This window comes from Drosophila miranda (genome assembly GCF_003369915.1).
Source record: "Drosophila miranda strain MSH22 chromosome Y unlocalized genomic scaffold, D.miranda_PacBio2.1 Contig_Y2_pilon, whole genome shotgun sequence".
Taxonomy (NCBI): Eukaryota; Metazoa; Arthropoda; class Insecta; order Diptera; family Drosophilidae; genus Drosophila; species Drosophila miranda.
The window spans coordinates 12016950-12039914 of NW_022881614.1; the positions used below are offsets into that span (position 1 = coordinate 12016950).

The 22965-nt window shown below is 46.1% G+C and overlaps 2 protein-coding genes and 1 long non-coding RNA gene across 11 annotated transcripts in view; 1 reads left to right on the top strand and 2 right to left on the bottom strand.

The window, feature by feature from the left end:
- The window catches only part of LOC117185936 (neurogenic protein mastermind-like), a 170321-nt gene that overhangs the window by 23417 nt on the left and 123939 nt on the right, over window positions 1–22965 (bottom strand). For 7 of the 8 annotated variants that reach the window (XM_033398865.1, XM_033398859.1, XM_033398858.1 and 4 more), the window contains one exon: window positions 1247–3304. In XM_033398865.1, the coding sequence (XP_033254756.1) occupies window positions 1247–3304 (2058 nt within the window). Of the gene's footprint in view, window positions 1–1246; window positions 3305–3561; window positions 4031–22965 lie in introns of those variants that run through there. The other variant, XM_033398864.1, reaches the window with a different exon arrangement.
- Window positions 4295–5894, top strand: LOC117194205. 2 transcript variants are annotated; one of them, XR_004474773.1, is made up of 3 exons: window positions 4295–4437; window positions 5175–5429; window positions 5514–5894. It is a non-coding gene; the product is annotated as an uncharacterized LOC117194205 (long non-coding RNA). The 2 variants fall into 2 exon arrangements; XR_004474772.1 differs by lacking the exon at window positions 4295–4437 and adding an exon at window positions 4892–4988.
- On the bottom strand, window positions 13730–14278 carry LOC117194204 (acylphosphatase-2-like). Its single transcript, XM_033398866.1, has one exon. It carries the CDS (start codon window positions 14169–14171, stop codon window positions 13839–13841), a length of 333 nt encoding a protein of 110 aa, XP_033254757.1. The 5' UTR covers window positions 14172–14278; the 3' UTR covers window positions 13730–13838.

Genomic DNA, 22965 nt, shown 5'->3' on the forward strand with positions numbered 1-22965 from the left:
CACTTTCGAGCTCTCTTTCTAGATCGTTTTGGGTCATTTTCCTGCTGGAAGACACAAAACAACTCTATTTCGTATTCTGCATAAATCAGAATCACTGTTTCTTTGATATTGACATAGACATGTTGATCCATAATGGGGTTGTGCCATGTATTGGGTCACCTGCATAGTACGAAAATCATGCCCATACGATTTTTCTTGCTTTTCTATGTCAAATGAATTTACATGTGAGTCAGGGGGTTGTATTCTGCATTCGGTAGTCGTTTCACACAAGAACAAGTCCCTTTTACACCAAAAAATAAATTTTGTCTTTAGTCGGACCACAGGATGTTTATACATTTTCTTTGGCCCAACTTCAGTGCTATTTTGCATACCAACATTTTTTTGCCCTATGCCTTCCCGTGAGAAGTGGAATTTTCTCGGACTACGAGTACCCATTTTACGTTCTTGTAAACAAGATCTAACTTTCCTGGTACTTGCCGATTTTTTAAGATCCTTGCTTTAGCTCTGTGGCCGACTTAAATGGGTCCTCCTTGCTCTCACGAACCAGTAGTTTTACCAGAAATGGGAATATCGCGGCCTTTCTTCCACGTGTTTCTTGTTGGAAACATATTTCAAAGCATTTCTTATCATTTCTTTTCAACAACCGACAATTTGCCCCACCTTAGCACCTTAGCCACCTGCCTTCTGAAATGAAAGTTTTGATCCTTTGGCTTTTTTCTTCACTTTAGGGCTTTCCAAGACCCATAACTACTTAAATTTTGTAACTTTCTTGTCACAATCACCTAAAGCCACCGATCTTTAATTCAGTCAAGAACTTAAAATATCAAGAAGCTCAGAGAAGTATAAGCTTTTACATAAAACAGTTACTGGTGCTATTTTTGTTGGTGCTCCATTTCGCTCCTCTTTCGCAAAATTGCCTAATGTTATAAGAACCGTTAGAATTGAGAGAGTAAGCACACTTCTCTCAGAGAGGAGACATATAAAGCTACATGATATTATAGTAAAGTCCAGTAAATGTTGGACAGTCATGTTTTGAAGGAATAAAGACGGTCGTCCCTACTGGTGCTATTTTTTTCGGCGCCACTGTACGTGTCAATGGTATTAAGTGGCGTTATATTACGGTATGGTATGGCATGGTATGGCACGGGCTACTTCTGGGCCCTGTGGCAGGGCCTGAAGATACCCTGGGATACCCTTAGCCAACGAGTAACACTGGGAACACTGGATGTCGGGCATATTGACTCACCTGAATGCCGTGCGCGCCTTCCCCCTGCTGGCTGATGTGCAGCTGTTGCGTCTGCTTCATCTGCAGCGTTGTTGTAGTCGCTTGCTGCTGCTGCTGCGCCGCATTGCCACCGGGCCCGGCATTTGGATTGTTCTGCTGCCCATTGGCTCCACGCTGCTGCTGCTGGGGACCACTCTGTGGCCCGCCGCCCGGCTGCTGCTGCTGTTGCTGCTGGGGCAGATTACCGGGCTGCTGCTGCTGCTGGCTGCCGTTGGGACCGCCACGGGGCGGACAGTTGAGGAAGTTGGCAGCGGCAGCTGCCGCATTTGCGTTTTGGTTGCTGAAGGGCGAGTACTGCTGTTGCTGTTGCAATTGCTGCTGCTGGGGCACCTGTTGCTGCTGCTGCTTGTTGAAGCTGGGCACGCCACCCATTTTGGGGCCATTCGGGTTGGGATGCTGCTGCTGGTGATGTTGCTGTTGTTGTTGTTGCTGCTGCTGTTGCTGCTGCATGGCCTGCTGCTGCTGCAGGCGCTTGAGATCGAAATCGTTTTGAGAGGAATAGAAGAGCTCCTGCTTGATGTCCAGGAAATTCTGCTGGACATTCATGCCAGGCCCGGGACCGGCACCTGGGCCAGGACCCTTCTGGTGGAACTGCGGCGGCAGATGCTGCTGCTGGGGCTGCTGTTGCTGCTGCGGGCCATTGGCACCCAGGCCGAAGTCGTTCGGAAAGCCGCCCCCATAGTCGTTGTAGCGCCCGGGCTGGCCCTGACCAGGGCCACCCATCATCTGGCCATGTTGCTGCTGCTGGGCCTGCTGCTGCTGTTGTTGCGGTTGCATGCCATGCGGGGGGCGGGGGAAGCCACCCATGCCGCCCATCGCACTCTTGTGCTGGTGCTGCTCGGCCATCTGCTTGAGGGTCTGGGCGGCCAGCGGATGCTCGGACATGAGATTCCCGCCACCGGAGGCTTGTCCTCCGCCTCCTCCTCCTCCCACGCCGCCGGCACCAACACCGCCACCGTTGGGGCCATTGGGGAAGCCACCACCACCGCCGGCGCCACGCATCTTCATGGCCTGATTATCCATGCCCATTCCGACGCCAAAGCCCCCAAAGCCGTGTCCCAGACCGCCCTCCGACTTCACATTCAGGCTGTTGATGAGGTCCTGGGCATTCAGGGGCTCCACCTTGATGCCGTCCTCCGTCTTGATGTCCAGCAGCGGCTTCTCATCGAAGCCGTCGAGGAAGCTGGGATTGAAGTCCTGCAAATTGTTGATGAGATCCTTGAAGGTGTCGTTGTTCTCCGAGTTGTCATCGCCCAGTAGATCGGGAAACCCGGGAAACTGCCCGTTGCCCCCGTCCTTGTCCAACGAGCCCAGAGCGGGAAAGCCGTGGTCGGGCTCCCGTTTGCACTCGACCAAATTGGCCAGATTGCCGAGGGCCGACTTCTGTTGGGCGGACATCATGTTGGGTCCCATGCCCATTCCGACGCCGACTCCGAGGCCACCGAGTCCGCCAGCTCCGGGTCCCTGGGCCATTCCGCCAGGACCCCCGCCACGCCCATTATTGCCGAGGCCACCCAGTCCGCCGCCTTGTTGGTGCTGGTTCTGGTGCTGCTGCTGCTGGTGCTGATGCTGCTGGGGATGATGTTGCTGTTGTTGGTGCTGCTGCTGCTGCTGATCGCCTCCGCTGTTGCCACCACCGCCGCTGTTTCCACCTCCTCCGTTTCCACCACCACCACCGCCGCCCACTCCTGGTTCGCTCTTCACCGAGGTGTTGGTCAGGGCCTTCACTGTGACATTCGTGCTGATCTGCTGCGGCTGTGAATTGGCCGCAGAGGTCGTGAACTCCAGCTGCTGGACGATTTCCACCGAGAATTTGGTTAGATTCTCAGAGCCGTTGTTGTTGCTGTTGCCGGAGTTGTTTCTACCGCTGTTGCCGTTGTTGTTCCCATTGTTGTTGGCATTCGAGCCGTTGTTGTTGTTGCTATTGTTGTTGTTGTTGTTGGGCAACTTATGCGGCGGCTCAAAGTTCTCGGCGCCATTGTCAAAATCCTCCGCTGGTCGTTTAAGGAATTTTTGTTGCTAAAAACGGATCGAAAGAGGCACAAAAAATGCATGAGTAACGGTCAAAAAAATATATAATAAATAAATTAAAAATTTAATCATTTAAAATTTAATGGTAATTAAAAAGACTTTTCGTAATATTTTTTAAGAGTGGAACGATATGAAAGGCATAGTTATAGGGTGTTTTGGCATCTTCCTTTTTAGCAGAAAGGTTTAATTAAAAATAAATCTAATTACTTATAAAAATGATATCCTTTTAGTAGCGTAATTCTTACCCAAATATTCATAGATAGTTTGTTTATAGATTTTCTTGTTGGACTTGGGCAAAGTTCAGTTAAGTATTGAATAAGTTAGACATTCACAGTCAGAGGCGATGTTTGGACACATACGTATACGCGATATATGTACTTATAGCAGACAAGATTGGAGTTCGAGTTTGGAGACGCGTTTAAATTAAAGATTTAATCCGATTGGTTCGTGGAGAGATTTTAGGCCACAGCCTGACGACAGGGAGTGCAATGTCGTACAGTGCTGGTGTTGGGCAAGGGCGTCGACAGTGTTGGATAGCAATGTCGACTGTTTTGCATTTTGTTGCGTTTGCTTCGTGGGCGCATTTGGCTTTTGATTTGTTTGTTCTCTTTTATTCGGTTTTTTTGTAGTTTTTAATTTTTGTTTTTACTGTTGGTACTGTTAACAGATACCGTTTGCTGCAAGTTCTCGTTCTTTTGTTTGCAATTTGATTTTCTTAGCTGCAGCACACACACACACACACACACACACACACACACACACACACACAATAAAGAAAATATTCAGATACGCTCGTTTGCATACACATACATACATACGTCCATAGGTATGTATGTGTGTGTATGCAACATACATACATACGTCCATAGGTATGTATGTGTGTATCTTTGAGAGTCACAATTCGATTAACACTCTGGACAAAAGCTCGACAACAAAAAGAACAGCACCGCGCCGCAGCAGCAGCAGAGCGGCTCTTCGCTGACTTGGCAAAAGTAATCAAAAGAAATGCACTTCCAGAGACGTGCACAAAGTCTACAACAAAAGCGACAGCGACAGCTACATTTTGTTGAAAATCGCAAGTGCAGAGCGAGCCCGCGCCGAAAGCTACGCTGTAGATCCACGTAAGTCCACCATTCCGACTAGGAGGTATCCACTGTTTCGCAATACTGGCTGTGCATTGTGATAGAAATATAGACATCAAACTGCTCTTGAAACAATCTTGCAATGAGAGCATCTCATTTCAAATACAGCCCCTTTTCCCCCACAAGTACAGGGTGTAAGCATAACAGATTGGACGACCGCGAGAGGCGAGAGGCAGGGCGGGCAGGCGGCAATAACATAAAAGCCAAAGACACTTCTAATCAGTGGCGTGGCAGAGGGGGGCCAGCGCAGCACAGCTCTGGCGTCGACTGCAAAGCTCTCAGCGAGCAAAAGAGAACAAGAGCACGCACACGCAACTGTATGTGTATACGTGTGCAGCTGTGTCTTGCCGCCGAAGCAGGCGCCGACGCCGATGACGACGACGACGACAACGACGACGACGCCAGCGTCGCCACATTCGTTGTTGCGTTCTGTTCTGTTCTGTTGTATTTTTGTTTTTATTTGACTTGTGCGCCGTTCGCTTGTTGCCTGCTGCTGCCTGCAGATATAACCAGAGTATGTTGAACATAAGGTAAGCCGGAGTACATCGCACTTAATGCCTAAAACTAAAGCGTGGCAATGGAGAACACAAAGCCTTACCCTTCCATGTCATACGCCCCGAGCGGAACAAGATAAGTGGCGGAGGCAGCAGAAGGAGGCGATGAAAAGCAACACCAAAAAACAATCACATTTAAATCAGAATGTGTTTTCTTTTCAGTTTTATTTTCTTTTCTACGACAGAGAGCGCGCGATCGCTGCTTTTGCTGTTTATTCTGCTTTTAATTAATGCAAAATGTATACAAAATGGCCGCGAATAGGCGCAGCGCCCTGCCACAGCAACAGCAACATCAATATCAACATGTGAGTGAGGTCGCAAGGTGTGCGTGTGCGTGAGGAGGAGGATGGAACGAGGAGAATCCTCAACTAAAAAGAAGCACCAGAAAGAGCCAAAGCTGAGGAGAACTACTCTGATGTAAGTGCAAGGAAATTTTCGAAATGCATTGAATAATAAAATCATTCACACGTCCTCTCTGGGGGAATGTTATGCCTGCCACAGAAGCCTGGGACTACTGTAGAGTGGAAAGAACTCGGGAGCTCAGGATTGCACTCACAGATTTAAATAAATAAACAAAAAAAATGAATATCCCAGAAATATAATCGAACAGCAGCAATTGAAGGGGATCTGTGCCATATGAATAACAAAAGCGAATGCCACTCATTATGCATTCACATGCAGGAACACACTCACCGCCGCCGCATTCGACTGTGATAAGTTTATGACGCTTTACAACACTCGAAATGCAATGCACACGCACACACACAAGCCAGACTCGCTCTCTCTCCCCACCAGACTCTCGTATACCCTTTCCTTCGATACACTCGCCAACAGTTTTTCCCATTCGCCAAAGCTCATTATGAATAAATGACGTTTCATAAATTTGTTTTTCTGCCTCTGCCTCTGCATCTTCTCCGCCGACAATCTATCATGCGCTCTCTCTCTCTCTAATACGCTCACCATCTCTTTCTTGTTGTCTTTTTTGCTGCTCTCAGTTCTGGCATCTAGCGATGGAAACGTGACACAAAGAATGCAAGCCTGCGTTGACCAAAGCGCTTAAGGGGGAGGGTGGCACTGGGTGGGGGATTAAGCTAGTGGCAAACTATGAAAGAGATAGATACAGTAAGAGAGAGAGAGAGACGCAACATCTCAGAGAGAATGTTCGCTCAAGCAGTGCTCGCACAATTTACAAACTTAAAAATAATTTAGTTTTTTACGACTTCACTTCGGTAATAAAAATGCTTTTCCCCCCCCTGCCCTGCTCCTCCTTCCCAACCTATTGCCATCTCTTTCACCTATAACTATAACATAGCTGTACCCTTTACCCCCACACACCGCCACTCTTCACTCACCCTCTCCCTTCACACTGCACATTTACATTTATCGATGTCCCCGACTCCTTCGTCGAGCTCTTCTTTTTCAGTGCCTTCCGATGGTGCTAGGGGGCAGGTCTGATAACTTTGTTCGGGGGTCTCGTCTCATGTCTAGGGTATGTCTAACCGAAAACGAGCGGGCAACGAAGGGGGGCGGAGTAGGAGTAGGAGTTCCTGTGGTGTGGAAATTTGAACAAGTTCAGAGAGATGGAAATCATTCGGTTTGGGGAGATGTGCATCTACGCTGATCGATTGTTTTCGATACATTACATCCATTGATTGCATATATCGATCAATCAGTTACTTTTAGATCACCTTCTTATTTTTTCCAGATAAATTCATGTTCTATTTTGTTCGTTTAGTCAAAAAGAAAGTCAAATATGTCACAGCTTATGACTCGTTTCTCTATCTTTCATTTGTCATTGTATCTCTCTCTCTCTCTTTCTATCTCTCTCTTTTTGCCTCTTTCTTTAATATATATGTATTTGTGTACATATATTCTGTTTGCTTTAAGCGCAAATTAAATAAAGCAACAGAAATTATGCCGCGAACCTTGACACATTAAAAATAAAGCAACAACAAAAGGCAAAGCGCGTAAGCAAGAAGACGTCGCTGCTGCTTCCTCTGCTCCCCTAAACCATCACCCATCCCTCTCCCTCTCCCCCTCTCTCTCTCTTTCTATCTCTGTTTCCCTCAGACAGTCAGTACATTTGTTTGCGTGTAAAAATAAAATGTGGAAAAGCTTCTTTCCACGTTGACGACGCCGCTCCGTTCAGTTTCTGTTTTTTTTTGCGTTTTTGTGTGTTTTTTTTCATGATTCCAATGCACAATCAAAAGCGAGCGTCCAACGCGTCGTATGATTAATGCGAATTAGTGGCCAAAGCGAGAGTCCCAACACTCAACAGTCTCTCGAACACTCCACCGACGGACGAACACTCGCCAGAACAAAAAAGAGCACCACCCAAAACGGAAATCGTCTCGTTCCGTTCCGTTCCGTCTCGCCAGCAGCAACAACAACGAAAGAAAAACAGCAAGCGATTCGTGGAAAGCCTTCGAATCGGGTTCGTGATGATGGCTAGTTGACTACTATGGAGGCGGGGTGGGGTGCTGCGTAAGCCGTGAATAAATATCATTGAAGATCTGCATATTGAGAAACAAAGAGAATCTGTTTGGATTCGAGAAATCTACACATACAGATCGCTAGATGACTGCAGTAATCGATAACAGTATTGTATTTCCATGAAAAACTCCCAACTCTATCTCTCTCTCTATCTTTTCGTGCTGCTCCTCTCGCCATTACCTTGTCATTTACTCGCGATAATTAAAGAAGAATAAAACTTTGAACGAGCGCTCGAGTGTCAGCTATAACACACAGACCCACCTCCTACAGACCCACTCCATCCAAATCCTGCTCCTGTTTCAGTTCCCCTGCCATCAATTAATTCCTGGCCATTTCGAAACCCGTTCCCCTGGACCCACTCTACATATTGGGGCACACACATGGCGTATGCGTAATGTTTTTGGCCTTGTTGAGCGCTCTACTCGCTGCGTGCACCCCTCCAAACACTCCTTGGCTATTACTCGTAGCATTCTGTTCCGCCCGGCCCCTCCCCATGCCGCCCGACATCGTTAGCTCGCATTACATTTTCCATACTATTAATTTTTTGCACATTATTAAAAAGAGCGGGGGAGAAATATGAAAGAAAATTATAAATCAGTATTCAACTCATTTAATGGCAAATTATGTTGGCCGAAAATTAATTAATAACAACAGTAGCAACAGCCCCCGCCCCCGCACCAGCAGAAATGGCAATAAAAGTAAGATTAATGTAAACCAAAACCAAAGCAGCAGCAGAGGAGAGTGGCAGAGAGGGCAGAGTATCAGGCGGCGGGCAACAACAATTTCTGCATTGCCAAAAGGCTAACCGCAGGGTATATTAAATAGGCGGTAAGGCAGTCCGAGAGAGAGTCCCGCTACTCTGTTGGTATAAGCCAGATTTTCCAATTGAGTTTCTCTCTGCGGCTTGTTGCTCGGTTCGCGGTTATTGTCGCTCTTGGGCCTGAGAATTTCTTATAGCTACTGTTGTCGTTGTCCCTTGCCAACCAATTACTAGCAACAGAGTCGAAAGATGGAACACACTCGAATGCTCTCTAGGAAAAACTGAGTAGAAAGAAGATAGCTTTATGCAAAGATCAAGGATATCCATCTGAAAATGTTCACCTCGGAAAGGTTATTCTTTAAGAAAAGATCATGCCCACAGATTTATACAATTTCCAACCCGTAGTCAGTCCAATTGTTTCCCACAAACGCACAAGAATTAATGAATAAACGAGTGGTAGGTGTATACAATACGGATATATGTATAATTGCAAAACTGTGTGCTCTACTTCATGGCACTGTGAGCATGCCCCACATTTGGTGAGGGCATAGCAAACGACCAATTTCTCGCTCGGATCCTGCTCACTTCTTGGCCAGCCCCAAAAGCAGCCACCAATCACACACACACACACTAATATGTAGTATTACACACACACTTTCGGACTAGCAGGCAGGCAGGCAGGCCACTGAATATATACATTTTAATTTATTCACAATTTTATGGAAAACGAAATTCGGCAGCAAAACCGAATACTCGTAGATACATATTAATGTAATTAATGATTTTAATAAAGCGCCCAATACAGAGAGAGTGCAGTCACTTTTTGGTGAATTTTCCTGTTGATTTATTTAGAAAATTTGATTTATGTATCTTAATTCTGGTCTTTTTACGTCGTTTGGTTGTATCTTATACAGTCTGCACCTAATAAATTTGCATTTTCCATGCACACGAGCCAGCAGAATAATGAAGAAAGAAATGTCACAGAAATAATCCAAAAAGAAGGAATTCTGAATAAATTGATGTATTCGTAGAGAAACAGCTGCAGAATAGATCTGTGCCCCGAAGAAGATGAATTTCCAAGAAATATTGAGCTTATCTCACAAAATTTTAAGAGGAATATAATGCATTAATAACTTCACCCGAATACACTAGACTACAGTGGCTAATCGTTTGTAGGCTTTCAGTGGAATAATTTAATCAATAATTATTGGTAATTTCACGGCTTTGCTTTACCATGAAAGTGATCATTTTTCCTTGATAATGTTTTATATTCTATGTTTTTTCTTGGTTTTATATTAATTCAACGATTATCAAGAGTTTTTGAATGTATTTACTGGTATGGTTCTTTATTTTTATTTTTTTAATTTTCATTTGTTTTCACTTCATTTCTTTGATATATAAACATTTTGATAACATAATAACACTAGTTTTGAAAATGTTTCAGTTTATTTTGTTTGTTTTTATTCTCGGTGTAATTTTTTTTAATTATTAATTTGTTTTAATTAAAAATGAAACCTTGTTTTAAATTAATTTTAATATTCTTTAGAATTGTTGTTGTTTTACTTGTTTTTTTGTTAACACTTTTTAGGATTTGCCCTGCGTCAAATGCCACTTTATGTTGCTGCTGCTGCTGTTGGTGCTGCTATTGTTGCTGCTGCTTTTTATCGCTGAGGAAACGAACCGCAATGAAAACTACACGCGCACAACAAAAAACCCACACAGCTTTTCTTTTGCTTTTGCTGGTGCTGCTGCTACTGGGGCTATTACTGCTTCAACTGCCACTTGCCACTGGTGCTGCTGCTAGTGCTAGTGCTGGTGCTGCTGCTGCTTGGGGCTGCTTGGGTGTCGTGCGCCGTTTGGCAGTCGGTTGAGTACTGGCACGAGCCACTGTCAGCGAAGCCCCAAACGGCTCGAACGACCCCAACGAGCGACGGCACCGTCGACAGCGACAGCGACGCCAGCAGCGAGAAAGTTTGCGTTTTGCATTGTTGCAGCGACGCTGACGGACGCCCTGTGTCTCTGGCTGTATGTGTGTGCGTGCGTTCGTGTGTGCGTGTGTGGGGGTGGCTGTCAGGCATGTGTATGTTAGCTTTAACAGCGGACTGTTGGTAAGCCTGCGATTCTGCTGCTGCTGCTGTAACCATGTTGCATGTCAGCTGCCTCTCTCGGTGCTCTCGCTCGCTTGCTCGCTCGTTTCGGCTTTCATGTTGAAACCAATTCGTTTGTCATTTGTTTAATGACACAAATATTTGTACAAAGTGTTTACATTTGTGTAAGCGTACCCAAGCGATGGATGCCAATCTGTACGGGACCACCGGCCCCTACGCCATTCCCAGCTCCTTGGCGGCATTTTCAATTTCCATTTTCTTGGCGGCGTAATAATGTCTTGGCGTCATGAAAGTTTACCCCCACCCCCACAAAAACAGAAAAAACTCGGCCCATCAATTTGATTGCCACTAATAAACTAATAACGAGGGGGAACGTTGTGAGTTGCTGCGGACACCGCAACTCTACGGTTATACCCGATACTAAGTCAGTATAACTCTCCTCCGGCAGACGCCGCTAATATTAAACGACACGACAAAGAGTGCGTGCGAGAGAGACAGAAAATCAGTCTGAGCGTCACGTCGGGCGCTGCGTAGCCACTGCAAATTGATTTGTTCCTATTGGCTATAAAAATTATCTGATCTGATCCAGATTCAGCAATCTGATAGATATGGCTATTATCTATGATTCTGCGTTTTTAGTTTTCTCGAATGTGCAATATTGTGGATGCAACAGATTTTCGTCCTTTGTGTGGGCGGAAGAGGGTGGGGCGAAATTTTGAGATACACGTTTTATAGTAAGATCTAACTGGAGTGCGAATACCAAATTTGGTTACTCTAGCCTTAATAGTCTCTGAGATTTTTGAATATCCCCAGATTTTCGTCCTTTGCGGGGGCGGAAGGGGGTGTGGCGAAATTTTGAAACAAACTCGTCTCGGTCCGATATATTAGGAGTGTGGATACCAAATTTGGTTGCTCTAGCTTTTGTAGTCTCTGAGATCTAGGCGCTAATGTTTTACTCTAAGCAAAGACGCCTATGCTACGTGTGTGTTAAAGAGAGACAGGGCGAGAAAAAATGAAATTGTTTTCTTGATGCTGGCTATAATAATAATACGATCCAATTCAGATTCCGCAGTCTTAAATATATGGTCATTCTCTACAATTCTACGTTTTTGGTTTTCTCATATCTTTAAAATTGTGGATGCCACAGATTTTCGTCCTTTGTGGGGGCGGAAGTGGGCGGGGCGAAATTTTGAAATATTTTTGTAGCAGTGACATATCACAGAAGTCTGGATCCAAAACATCGTTGCTCTAGCTCTTATAGTCTTTGAGCATTAGGCGATGAAGGGGACGGACGGACAGACATACATGGCTCAATCGACTCGGCTATTGATGCTGATCAAGAATATATATACTTTATGGGGTCGGAAACGATTCCTTCTGGACGTTACACACATCCATTTTCACCACAAATCTAATATACCCCAATACTCATTTTGAGTATCGGGTATAATAATCCGCATAGTAATACTAATGATCATAATGCGACTGAAGAGCGCTAGTTGTTGTTCTCTGCTTTTGTATGTGGATGTGGATGTGGCGGCCTTTCAGGCAAATTGAATTGCCTTCGATTTGGAGGGCTGTTGAATTAGGTTGAGCCAACAAGGACACTTTACTCTCTCTGGCCAAAAAAAAAAATCGCAAACCCTTACCAAAATTGAACTCCTTCCATCCAGCTCCTCAACAACCACAAACAACAAAATAAATAATTAAGTAGAAAAAAGCCGACTACAAGACACTCTACACTATATCCTAGCCCCTATCCGACTAGAAATCAGTGAGAAAATCAATCAATAACTGCTTTTGCTAAGAGTTTCGAATCCTTTTGGATTGTGAACGTATTTCTAGCTCGAGTTTATTCTCAGAACTGAGAATACCCTTTGTGTAATACGAGAGTACCAGGTATAACAACTAAATAATGCGCAAAGGAATGCGAGGAAAGGAGAAGGAGGCTACAGCGGCGGCAGCACGAGCGAAAAGCTTTGGGCTTGCAGAACAGGATAAAGTTGTTTGAAGGAGAAGGCGATAACAGCAGCAGCCCACGGGCAAGGAATATCACTCAAAATTGAGTCGAACAAGAGGAAGAGAAAGAGAGGTAGAGAGAGCGAGCAACACCATCCATCCATCCGTCCATCCTTCCTCTCTGGCATCGTTCTCTTTGTGTTGCGCTGGCCTGGCTCTCACTCGGTTACAAAGGCAACGACACCGGCCGGCTGAAACTAGTTAGAGCCCACCGCCAACAACCCTCAATTCTGGCCACAGCTATGCTCGGCTCGGCTCTGCCCTCCTCTCATCCTGCCCCACACTTTGCAGCTTAACCTATAAAAATTCCGCAACAACAACAACAGCAACAGCAGCAAAAGCAACAAATAGGAACAACATTTCGGATGAGAATAGTATGCTTACTTTGCTCACGTCGCTCTTTCTCTCTTTTCTCTTTTGCAAAGTCTGGGCTCCTGTTACACACGCAAAGAAGTTCCCAACACACATGCACACACACGCAACACGCACACACACTGTTAGAGTGGTTCTGTTACGAAGCGAAGCTGTTGCTGCTGCTGTTGCTGCTGCTGCGCTATCGTCTCTGTCAGTGGCGTACGTCGTACATTTGTTTGATTTTGTTGTGTTTATGCGCGATGGCGACGCCAAAGCCAGCGCCAACGCCAGCGTCAGCGTAATCAGCGACCCATGGAGGGCATTCGGCACTGGCAACGGCAACGGCACCGGCAGAGCAAGGCCCCCGAATAGCAAATCCGAAGTTCTGATACACTTGATAGGAATGTGCATGTGGAATGTGTTTCTCGGAAATTGTAAAGGAAGGGGTTCCTCATTTTCATATTCCCAGGAATGAAACGAAATATTATAACGAAGAAACTTCTAGTGTTTTTCAGCATCACGAGAACCCCCGATCAATTTCCAACATTCCAGGACGCACAAATTGACGCCTTCGTTCACAGTTCTCGGAATTGGTTAACTTTTACAACAAATTGTAGTCTTTCGTACTTAAGGCCTCTCAAATGTTGCCTATAAACAGGTCTTAGATGCCTTTTTATTTGCTACTGATTCAATTATAAACAAATTCGATTGTATAATCGATATCTTTGGAAGAATTTAGCCATAATCTTTGTGCGGGAGAGCCAGCGGCTGCTGCAGGTGTCTGTCTCTAACCAAGTCTACTAGTCATCATCTAGTATATACATACATACGCTTGTGGTATGTACATGAGTGTACATGAGATTTATACCCGTATGTAATTGCGTTGAGCATTTCTTTGTGATGCTTAATTAGCAGCTGGCAGCCTGTTTTCCACTTTTGAGGTTTACAAATTACGTTCGGCGGGGCAAAAGCCTACAGAACTATAGCTAACAAAGTACATGTATTTTCCACAAAATTTCAAAGCTCAAAAGACAGTTAACACGAACAATATGTATATATGAGATAATTGGTCCCGTTTCCTTGCATCCTTCTCTACAGATCAAGCTGCCCGATCTGACTGGGGTGGTAGCGTATGGTAAAACCGTTAAAAGTGAGGGCCGGTATCTCCTTGGTGGGCGTAAACTCGGCCCGCTCGATGATGGACCGCGGACTGCCAAAGTTGAGGAGCCAGAACTTAAGCTCGTTGACCTTGGGCAGGGTGCCCTCCAGCTGGCCCTTGACCGTGCCCTCGTCGGTGTTCATTACCCAGCCGCGCACATGGTTCATTGTGGCCAGATCGCGCGTTTGTTTGCGCAAGCGGACGCCCTGCACTTTGCCGAAGATCTCAAAGCCGCAGGCGAAGATCTGGTCCGATGATCTTAGCATTATCGAAAATAACAAAAAAAGATTTGGGAATACTCGTAGTTTTGTTGTTGTTTGAACTGAACAATTTTCGATTAGTTTTGGGGTTTGTCGGGGACGATGAGTACTGGAGCGAGGCACCCTGTACAGAATGGATTACTTTTTGAACAGTTTTTTGAAAAGGGGAACTTTTAATCGAATTAAAATTGAAAATTAATCGATTTATATGGATACTTTTCTTGGACTATCGGTAAACACCATTGCCCAGTGAAGGAAGGCCTGTCTTGGCATACCCTCTGCAGAAATGGCGTTGGAGGAGTCCTGCTAATGACATTGTATCTATTGTATACTCGTATCTATCGCATATCCCGTATCAGCACGGGGGACCCATAAATCACATGCCACACACACTCTGCACAGTTCATCTGATGGCAATCCAATCAACTGGCAATGCCACAAAAGTTTTGCAACCACCGAAACATGCCCCTGCAGGGGCAGCACACACACACACACACACACACACACCCATTCTGCCCCACATACGAAGTCTCAGCCGGAGTCCCGCAGGGCTCCGTTTTGGGACCTCTGCTCTGGAACGCCATGTACGACGGGGTCCTACGCCTCCCGATGCCAGCCAACACTAACCTGGTGGGTTTCGCTGACGACGTCGCAATAGTGGCGGTAGCGAAGGAACTTGCCGCAGTGGAGGAGCTTGCCAACGTCGCCATACAAGCCGTCGAGGCGTGGCTAGCCGCCGCGGAGTTGGAACTGGCGGCCCAAAAAACGGAGGCGGTCCTGATATCCAGCCGTAAAGTGGTCGAGACCGCCAGAGTGCAGGTTGGTGGGACCGCGATCGAATCGCAGAGGTCCATCAAGTACCTTGGAGTCCTCATCGACACGCGCCTGTCCTTCAAAGAGCATCTGGAATACGTCCACACGAAGGCCGGTGGGACCGCGGGAGCGCTATCCAGGATGCTGCTAAACACCAGAGGGCCAAAGCAGGCAAAGAGGAAACTGCTGACGAGCGTCGTGACGTCGCAGATGCTCTACGCCGCACCGGTGTGGGCAGAAGCCGCGAAGGTGAGGAGCTACATGCGAGGAGTGGAGGCAACGTACAGACTGTGCGCCATTAGGATCGCGTGCTCGTTCCGGACCATCTCAGACGAAGCCGCGTTAGTCATTGCCGGGCAAGTTCCGCTCAGGGAGCTGATAAGGGAGAGGAAGGAGATCCATGATGCCATGACGGACAGTGCAGCCGAGGTACGCTCCAAAGCAGAAATTAAGGACGCCGCCAGAAGGACCAGCATAGACAGATGGCAGACTCGATGGGACCACTCACCCAAAGGCCGATGGACCCACACCCTCATCCCAAGCATAGCATGCTGGGTTGAAAGGAAGCACGGCCAGGTGGATTTCTACCTTACCCAGGCACTGAGCGGACATGGCTGCTTCCGCGGCTACCTCAAGCGCTTCGGCCACGAGACAGAGGACTGGTGCCCCGAGTGTGGCACAGGCATAGAGGAGGACGCTCGCCACGTCCTCTTCGACTGCCACAGGTTTGACCTCGAGCGTCAGACATTGGAGACAGCAGCAGGGTCTAGGGTCAGCACCGAGACTCTGGTGCCGCTGATGCTGGCAGACCCGAAGGTGTGTGAAGCGGCCGCGGAGTTCGCCTCTAGCGTGATGCGAACGCTTAGGTCCTTGGAGAGAAGGCGGAAGGAGCAGACGGAGTAGGTGTCCACGCCACTGCGAAGCAATGCTTTGCGGCAGTACCGCAGTCCGCGGTGCCCCTAGTCCCAACATACTCTTGTCCGTTAAATTTAGTTAAATATAAATTGTATAGTATATATTATAGAGCAAATAAATAAGTATATGAAAATAAAAAAAACCCATTCTGCCCCGCACCCACACTCATACCAGCACAGCAGCACCACCTATGGACAGCCGGCAATAACTAGCGCTAGGGACGATTCTAAGGCAAATCTTTAATATGATATTTATGGGCCAAGGCGAAGGAGCAGAAGGCCAGCAGAGCGAGAGAGGGAGAGAGAGTTAAAGGCGAGTGATAAATGACTACAGCTACATCTACGGACCACCACTCTAGCTCCTCCTCCCCCTCCTCTAGCAACAGCAGAAGCTCAAACTCCAATTCCAAGTCCAATTCCAACTCCGACGTCGACGTCGACGTCAACGTTGCTCATTCAAATGTAACAGCACGAGCCTCAGTCACAGTCTCAGCTTCAGCCTCAGCCCGTTGTCGGTTCGCTGTCGCTGTTGAGCCGAAGGTGAGCAAGTCCAAGGTGTACTAATCTGTAAGGTGGGGATTCCATTCCCGCTCTACCCAGTGTCAGAGATTGTATATACGTTGCTAGCATCCTAGTATCTTCGTAGATTATTAAGTCTTAAAAATCGTGAGAGTGCACTGTAAAATGCCTCACCTTACTATACATCTTGAGCAAGCCAAATCAAACAAACCGAAACCAACACACGAGCACACACACAAATGAAACGAGGGGGAACGTTGTGAGCTGCTGCGTACACCGCAACTCTACATTTATACCCGATACTTAGTCAGTATGGCTCTCCTCCGGCAGACGCAGCTAATATTAAACGACACGACAAAGAGTGCGTGCGAGAGAGACAGAAAATCAGTCTGAGCGTGACGTCGGGCGCTGCGTAGCCAGTGCTAATTGATTTGTTCCTTTTGGCTACAAAAATTCTCTGATCTGATCCACATTCAGCAATCTGATAGATATGGTCGTTATCTATGATTCTGCGTTTTTAGTTTTCTCGAATCTGCAATATTGTGGATGCAACAGATTTTCGTCCTTTGTGTGAGCGGAAGGGGGTGCGGCGAAGTTTTGAGATATACGTTTTATAGTGAGATCTAACAGGAGTGCGGATACCAAATTTGGTTACTCTAGCGTTAATAGTCTCTGAGATTTGTGAATATCCCCAGATTTTCGTCCTTTGCGGGGGCGGAAGGGGTTGTGGCGAAATTTTGAAACAAACTCGTCTCGGTCCGATATGTTAGGAGTGTGGATACCAAATTTGGTTGCTCTAGCTTTTATAGTCTCTGAGATCTAGGCGCTAATGTTTTACTCTAAGCAAGGCCGGCTATGCTAATAATACGATCTTATTAAAATTCTGCAGTCTAAAAGATATGGTCATTCTCTACGATTCTGCGTTTTTGGTTTTCTCGTATCTTTAAAATTGTGGATGCCACAGATTTTCGTCCTTTGTGGGGGCGGAAGTGGGCGGGGCGAAGTTTTGAAATATTTTTGTAGCAGTGACATATCACAGAAGTCTGGATCCAAAACATCGTTGCTCTAGCTCTTATAGTCTTTGAGCACTAGGCGCTAATAGGGACGGACAGACGGACGGACGGACAGACGGACAGACAGACATGGCTCAATCGAATCGGCTATTGATGCTGATCAAGAATATATATACTTTTTACTTTTTTATACCCGATACTCAAAATGAGTATTGGGGTATTTTAGATTTGTGGTAAAAGTGGATGTGTTTAACGTCCAGAAGGAATCGTTTCCGACCCGATAAAGTATATATATTCTGAATTGGATCGTATTATTATTATAGCCAGCATCAAGAAAACAATTTCATTTTTTCTCGCCCTGTCTCTCTCTAACACACACGTAGCATAGGCGGCTTTGCTTAGAGTAAAACATTAGCGCCTAGATCTCAGAGACTACAAAAGCTAGAGCAACCAAATTTGGTATCCACACTCCTAATGTATCGGACCGAGACGAGTTTGTTTCAAAATTTCGCCAAACCCCCTTCCGCCCCCGCAAAGGACGAAAATCTGGGGATATTCAAAAATCTCAGAGCCTATTAAGGCTAGAGTAACCAAATTTGGTATCCGCACTCCTGTTAGATCTTACTATAAAACGTGTATCTCAAAATTTCGCCCCACCCCCTTCCGCCCACACAAAGGACGAAAATCTGTTGCATCCACAATATTGCACATTCGAGAAAACTAAAAACGCAGAATCATAGATAATGACCATATCTATCAGATTGCTGAATCTGGATCAGATCATTTTTATAGCCAAAAGGAACAAATCAATTTGCAGTGGCTACGCAGCGCCCGACGTCACGCTCAGACTGATTTTCTGTCCCTCTCGCACGCACTCTTTGTCGTGTCGTTTAATATTAGCGGCGTCTGCCGGAGGAGACTTAGTATCGGGTATAACCGTAGAGTTGCGGTGTCCGCAGCAACTCACAACGTTCCCCCTCGTTTATTATTAATTTGTTTTAATTAAAAATGAAACCTTGTTTTTATTTAATTTTAATATTCTTTAGTATTGTTGTTGTTTTAATTGTTTTTTTGTTAACACTTTTTAGGATTTGCCCTGCGTCAAATGCCACTTTATGTTGCTGCTGCTGCTGTTGGTGCTGCTATTGTTGCTGCTGCTTTTTATCGCTGAGGAAACGAACCGCAATGAAAACTACACGCGCACAACAAAAAACCCACACAGCTTTTCTTTTGCTTTTGCTGGTGCTGCTGCTGCTTGGGGCTGCTTGGGTGTCGTGCGCCGTTTGGCAGTCGGTTGAGTACTGGCACGAGCCACTGTCAGCGAAGCCCCAAACGGCTCGAACGACCCCAACGAGCGACGGCACCGTCGACAGCGACAGCGACGCCAGCAGCGAGAAAGTTTGCGTTTTGCATTGTTGCAGCGACGCTGACGGACGCCCTGTGTCTCTGGCTGTATGTGTGTGCGTGCGTTCGTGTGTGCGTGTGTGGGGGTGGCTGTCAGGCATGTGTATGTTAGCTTTAACAGCGGACTGTTGATAAGCCTGCGATTCTGCTGCTGCTGCTGTAACGATGTTGCATGTCAGCTGCCTCTCTCGGTGCTCTCGCTCGCTTGCTCGCTCGTTTCGGCTTTCATGTTGAAACCAATTCGTTTGTCATTTGTTTAATGATACAAATATTTGTACAAAGTGTTTACATTTATGTATGCCACGACCCAAGCGATGGATGCCAATCTGTACGGGACCACCGGCTCTACGCCATTCCCAGCTCCTTGGCGGCATTTTCAATTTCCATTTTCTTGGCGGCTTAATAATGTCTTGGCGTCATGAAAGTTTACCCCCACCCCCACAAAAACTGAAAAAACTCGGCCCATCAATTTGATTGCCACTAATAGACTAATAATAATCCGCATAGTAATACTAATGATCATAACGCGACTGAAGAGCGCTAGTTGTTGTTCTCTGCTTTTGTATGTGGATGTGGATGTGGCGGCCTTTCAGGCAAATTGAATTGCCTTCGATTTGGAGGGCTGTTGAATTAGGTTGAGCCAACAAGGACACTTTACTCTCTCTGGCCAAAAAAAAAAATCGCAAACCCTTACCAAAATTGGACTCCTTCCATCCAGCTTCTCAACAACCACAAACAACAAAATAAATAATTAAGTAGAAAAAAGCCGACTACAAGACACTCTACACTATATCCTAGCCCCTATCCGACTAGAAATCAGTGAGAAAATCAATCAATAACTGCTTTTGCTAAGAGTTTCGAATCCTTTTGGATTGTGAACGTATTTCTAGCTCGAGTTTATACTCAGCACGAACTGAGAATACCCTTTGTGTAATACGAGAGTACCAGGTATAACAACTAAATAAGGAAGTGACACCGGAAACAGGCAGCAACGTCAGCGTCGGCAGCGACGCGTGACGGAATGCGCAAAGGAATGCGAGGAAAGGAGAAGGAGGCTACAGCGGCGGCAGCACGAGCGAAAAGCTTTGGGCTTGCAGAACAGGATAAAGTTGTTTGAAGGAGAAGGCGATAACAGCAGCAGCCCACGGGCAAGGAATATCACTCAAAATTGAGTCGAACAAGAGGAAGAGAAAGAGAGGTAGAGAGAGCGAGCAACACCATCCATCCATCCGTCCTCTCTGGCATCGTTCTCTTTGTGTTGCGCTGGCCTGGCTCTCACTCGGTTACAAAGGCAACGACACCGGCCGGCTGAAACTAGTTAGAGCCCACCGCCAACAACCCTCAATTCTGGCCACAGCTATGCTCGGCTCGGCTCTGCCCTCCTCTCATCCTGCCCCACACTTTGCAGCTTAACCTATAAAAATTCCGCAACAACAACAACAGCAACAGCAGCAAAAGCAACAAATAGGAACAACATTTCGGATGAGAATAGTATGCTTACTTTGCTCACGTCGCTCTTTCTCTCTTTTCTCTTTTGCAAAGTCTGGGCTCCTGTTACACACGCAAAGAAGTTCCCAACACACATGCACACACACGCAACACGCACACACACTGTTAGAGTGGTTCTGTTACGAAGCGAAGCTGTTGCTGCTGCTGTTGCTGCTGCTGCGCTATCGTCTCTGTCAGTGGCGTACGTCGTACATTTGTTTGATTTTGTTGAGTTTATGCGCGATGGCGACGCCAAAGCCAGCGCCAACGCCAGCGTCAGCGTAATCAGCGACCCATGGAGGGCATTCGGCACTGGCAACGGCAACGGCACCGGCAGAGCAGGGCCCCCGAATAGCAAATCAGAAGTTCTGATACACTTGATAGGAATGTGCATGTGGAATGTGTTTCTCGGAAATTGTAAAGGAAGGGGTTCCTCATTTTCATATTCCCAGGCATGAAACGAAATATTATAACGAAGAAACTTCTAGTGTTTTTCAGCATCACGAGAACCCCCGATCAATTTCCAACATTCCAGGACGCACAAATTGACGCCTTCGTTTACAGTTCTCGGAATTGGTTAACTTTTACAACAAATTGTAGTCTTTCGTACTTAAGGCCTCTCAAATGTTGCCTATAAACAGGTCTTAGATGCCTTTTTATTTGCTACTGATTCAATTATAAACAAATTCGATTGTATAATCGATATCTTTGGAAGAATTTAGCCATAATCTTTGTGCGCGTTAGTGTATCCTCTATATATATTTGTTGCCGTTGTTCTGCTGTTGCTTCGACGCTGTTTGGCCGTGTCGTAAAAACTCATTGCCAGTTTGGGGCGTCGCTCAACTGGAAATGTGGCCGGGCCCGGAGAGCCAGCGGCTGCTGCAGGTGTCTGTCTCTAACCAAGTCTACTAGTCATCATCTAGTATATACATACATGCTAAGCAAAGCCACCTATGCTACGTGTGTGTTAGAAAGAGACAGGGCGAGAAAAAATGAAATTGTTTTCTTGATGATGGTTATAATAATAATACGATCCAATTCAGATTCTGCAGTCTAAAAGATATGGTCATTCTCTACGATTCTGCGTTTTTGGTTTTCTCATAACTTTAAAATTGTGGATGCCACAGATTTTCGTCCTTTGTGGGGGCGGAAGTGGGCGGGGCGAAGTTTTGAAATGTTTTTGTAGCAGTGACATATCACAGAAGTCCAAAACATCGTTGCTCTAGCTCTTATAGTCTTTGAGCACTAGGCGCTAATAGGGACGGACAGACGGACAGACGGACGGACGGACAGACGGACAGACGGACAGACAGATAGGGCTCAATCGACTCGGCTATTGATGCTGATCAAGAATATATATACTTTATGGGGTCGGAAACGATTCCTTCTGGACGTTAAACACATCCACTTTTACCACAAATCTAAAATACCCCAATACTCATTTTGAGTATCGGGTATAAAAATACTGAGCCGTGCGAAATCCCTTGAAGCGTTTCAACGTTGTCTTTTTATACCCGATACTCAAAATGAGTATTGGGGTATATTAGATTTGTGGTGAAAACGGATGTGTGTAACGTCCAGAAGGAATCGTTTCCCACCCCATAAAGTATATATATTCTTGATCAGCATCAATAGCCGAGTCGATTGAGCCATGTCTGTCTGTCCGTCCGTCCGTCCGTCCGTCTGTCCGTCTGTCCGTCCCCTTCATCGCCTAGTGCTCAAAGACTATAAGAGCTAGAGCAACGATGTTTTGGATCCAGACTTCTGTGATATGTCACTGCTAACATCTGGGGCATCCACAAATCTCAGAGACTATTAACGCTAGAGTAACCAAATTTAGTATCCGCACTCCTGTTAGATCTCACTATAAAACGTATATCTCAAAGTTCGCCCCACCCCCTTCCGCCCCCACAAAGGACGAAAATCTGTTGCATCCACAATATTGCACATTCGAGAAAACTAAAAACGCAGAATCATAGATAACGACCATATCTATCAGATTGCTGAATCTGGATCAGATCGGATCATTTTTGTAGCCAAAAGCAAGAAATCAATTTGCAGTGGCCGCGCAGCGCCCGACCTCACGCTCAGACTGATTTTCGGTCTCTCTCGCACGCACTCTTTGTCGTGTCGTTTAATATTAGCGGCGTCTGCCGGAGGGGAGCCATACTGACTTAGTATCGGGTATAACTGTAGAGTTGCGGTGTCCGCTGCAACTCAGAACGTTCCCCCTCGTTTTTTTCTCTTTTTGCTGTTGTTGTGGTTGCTGGTGTGTTGGTGGTGGCTGGCCCGAAACTGCGCTTCAATTGCGACAACAACACGCTCCAAGGCAGTGCAGTACAGTGCAGAGAAAGAAAGAGAGCGAAAGCCGATAGAGAGGAGAGATCGGGCAGCTTAGCAGAGCAAAGGCGGCTGGCCTTATCCGTTTGAATGGAACTTTTGCCGGTGAGTCAGATCTTTCTGATTACCACTTAAGCTTTTCAGATGCTTTGTTACTGTCGGTAAACTTTTTTATTCACACTATTTGCATCAGTACTCAAAATAGAACAAAAATTGTGCACGAGCACATCCTTGCTTTGCAGCTGGATAAAATAAATTGAAGAACTAAAGTGGTGTCAAATATTCGCTCTTGAGTATTACGATTTCTTT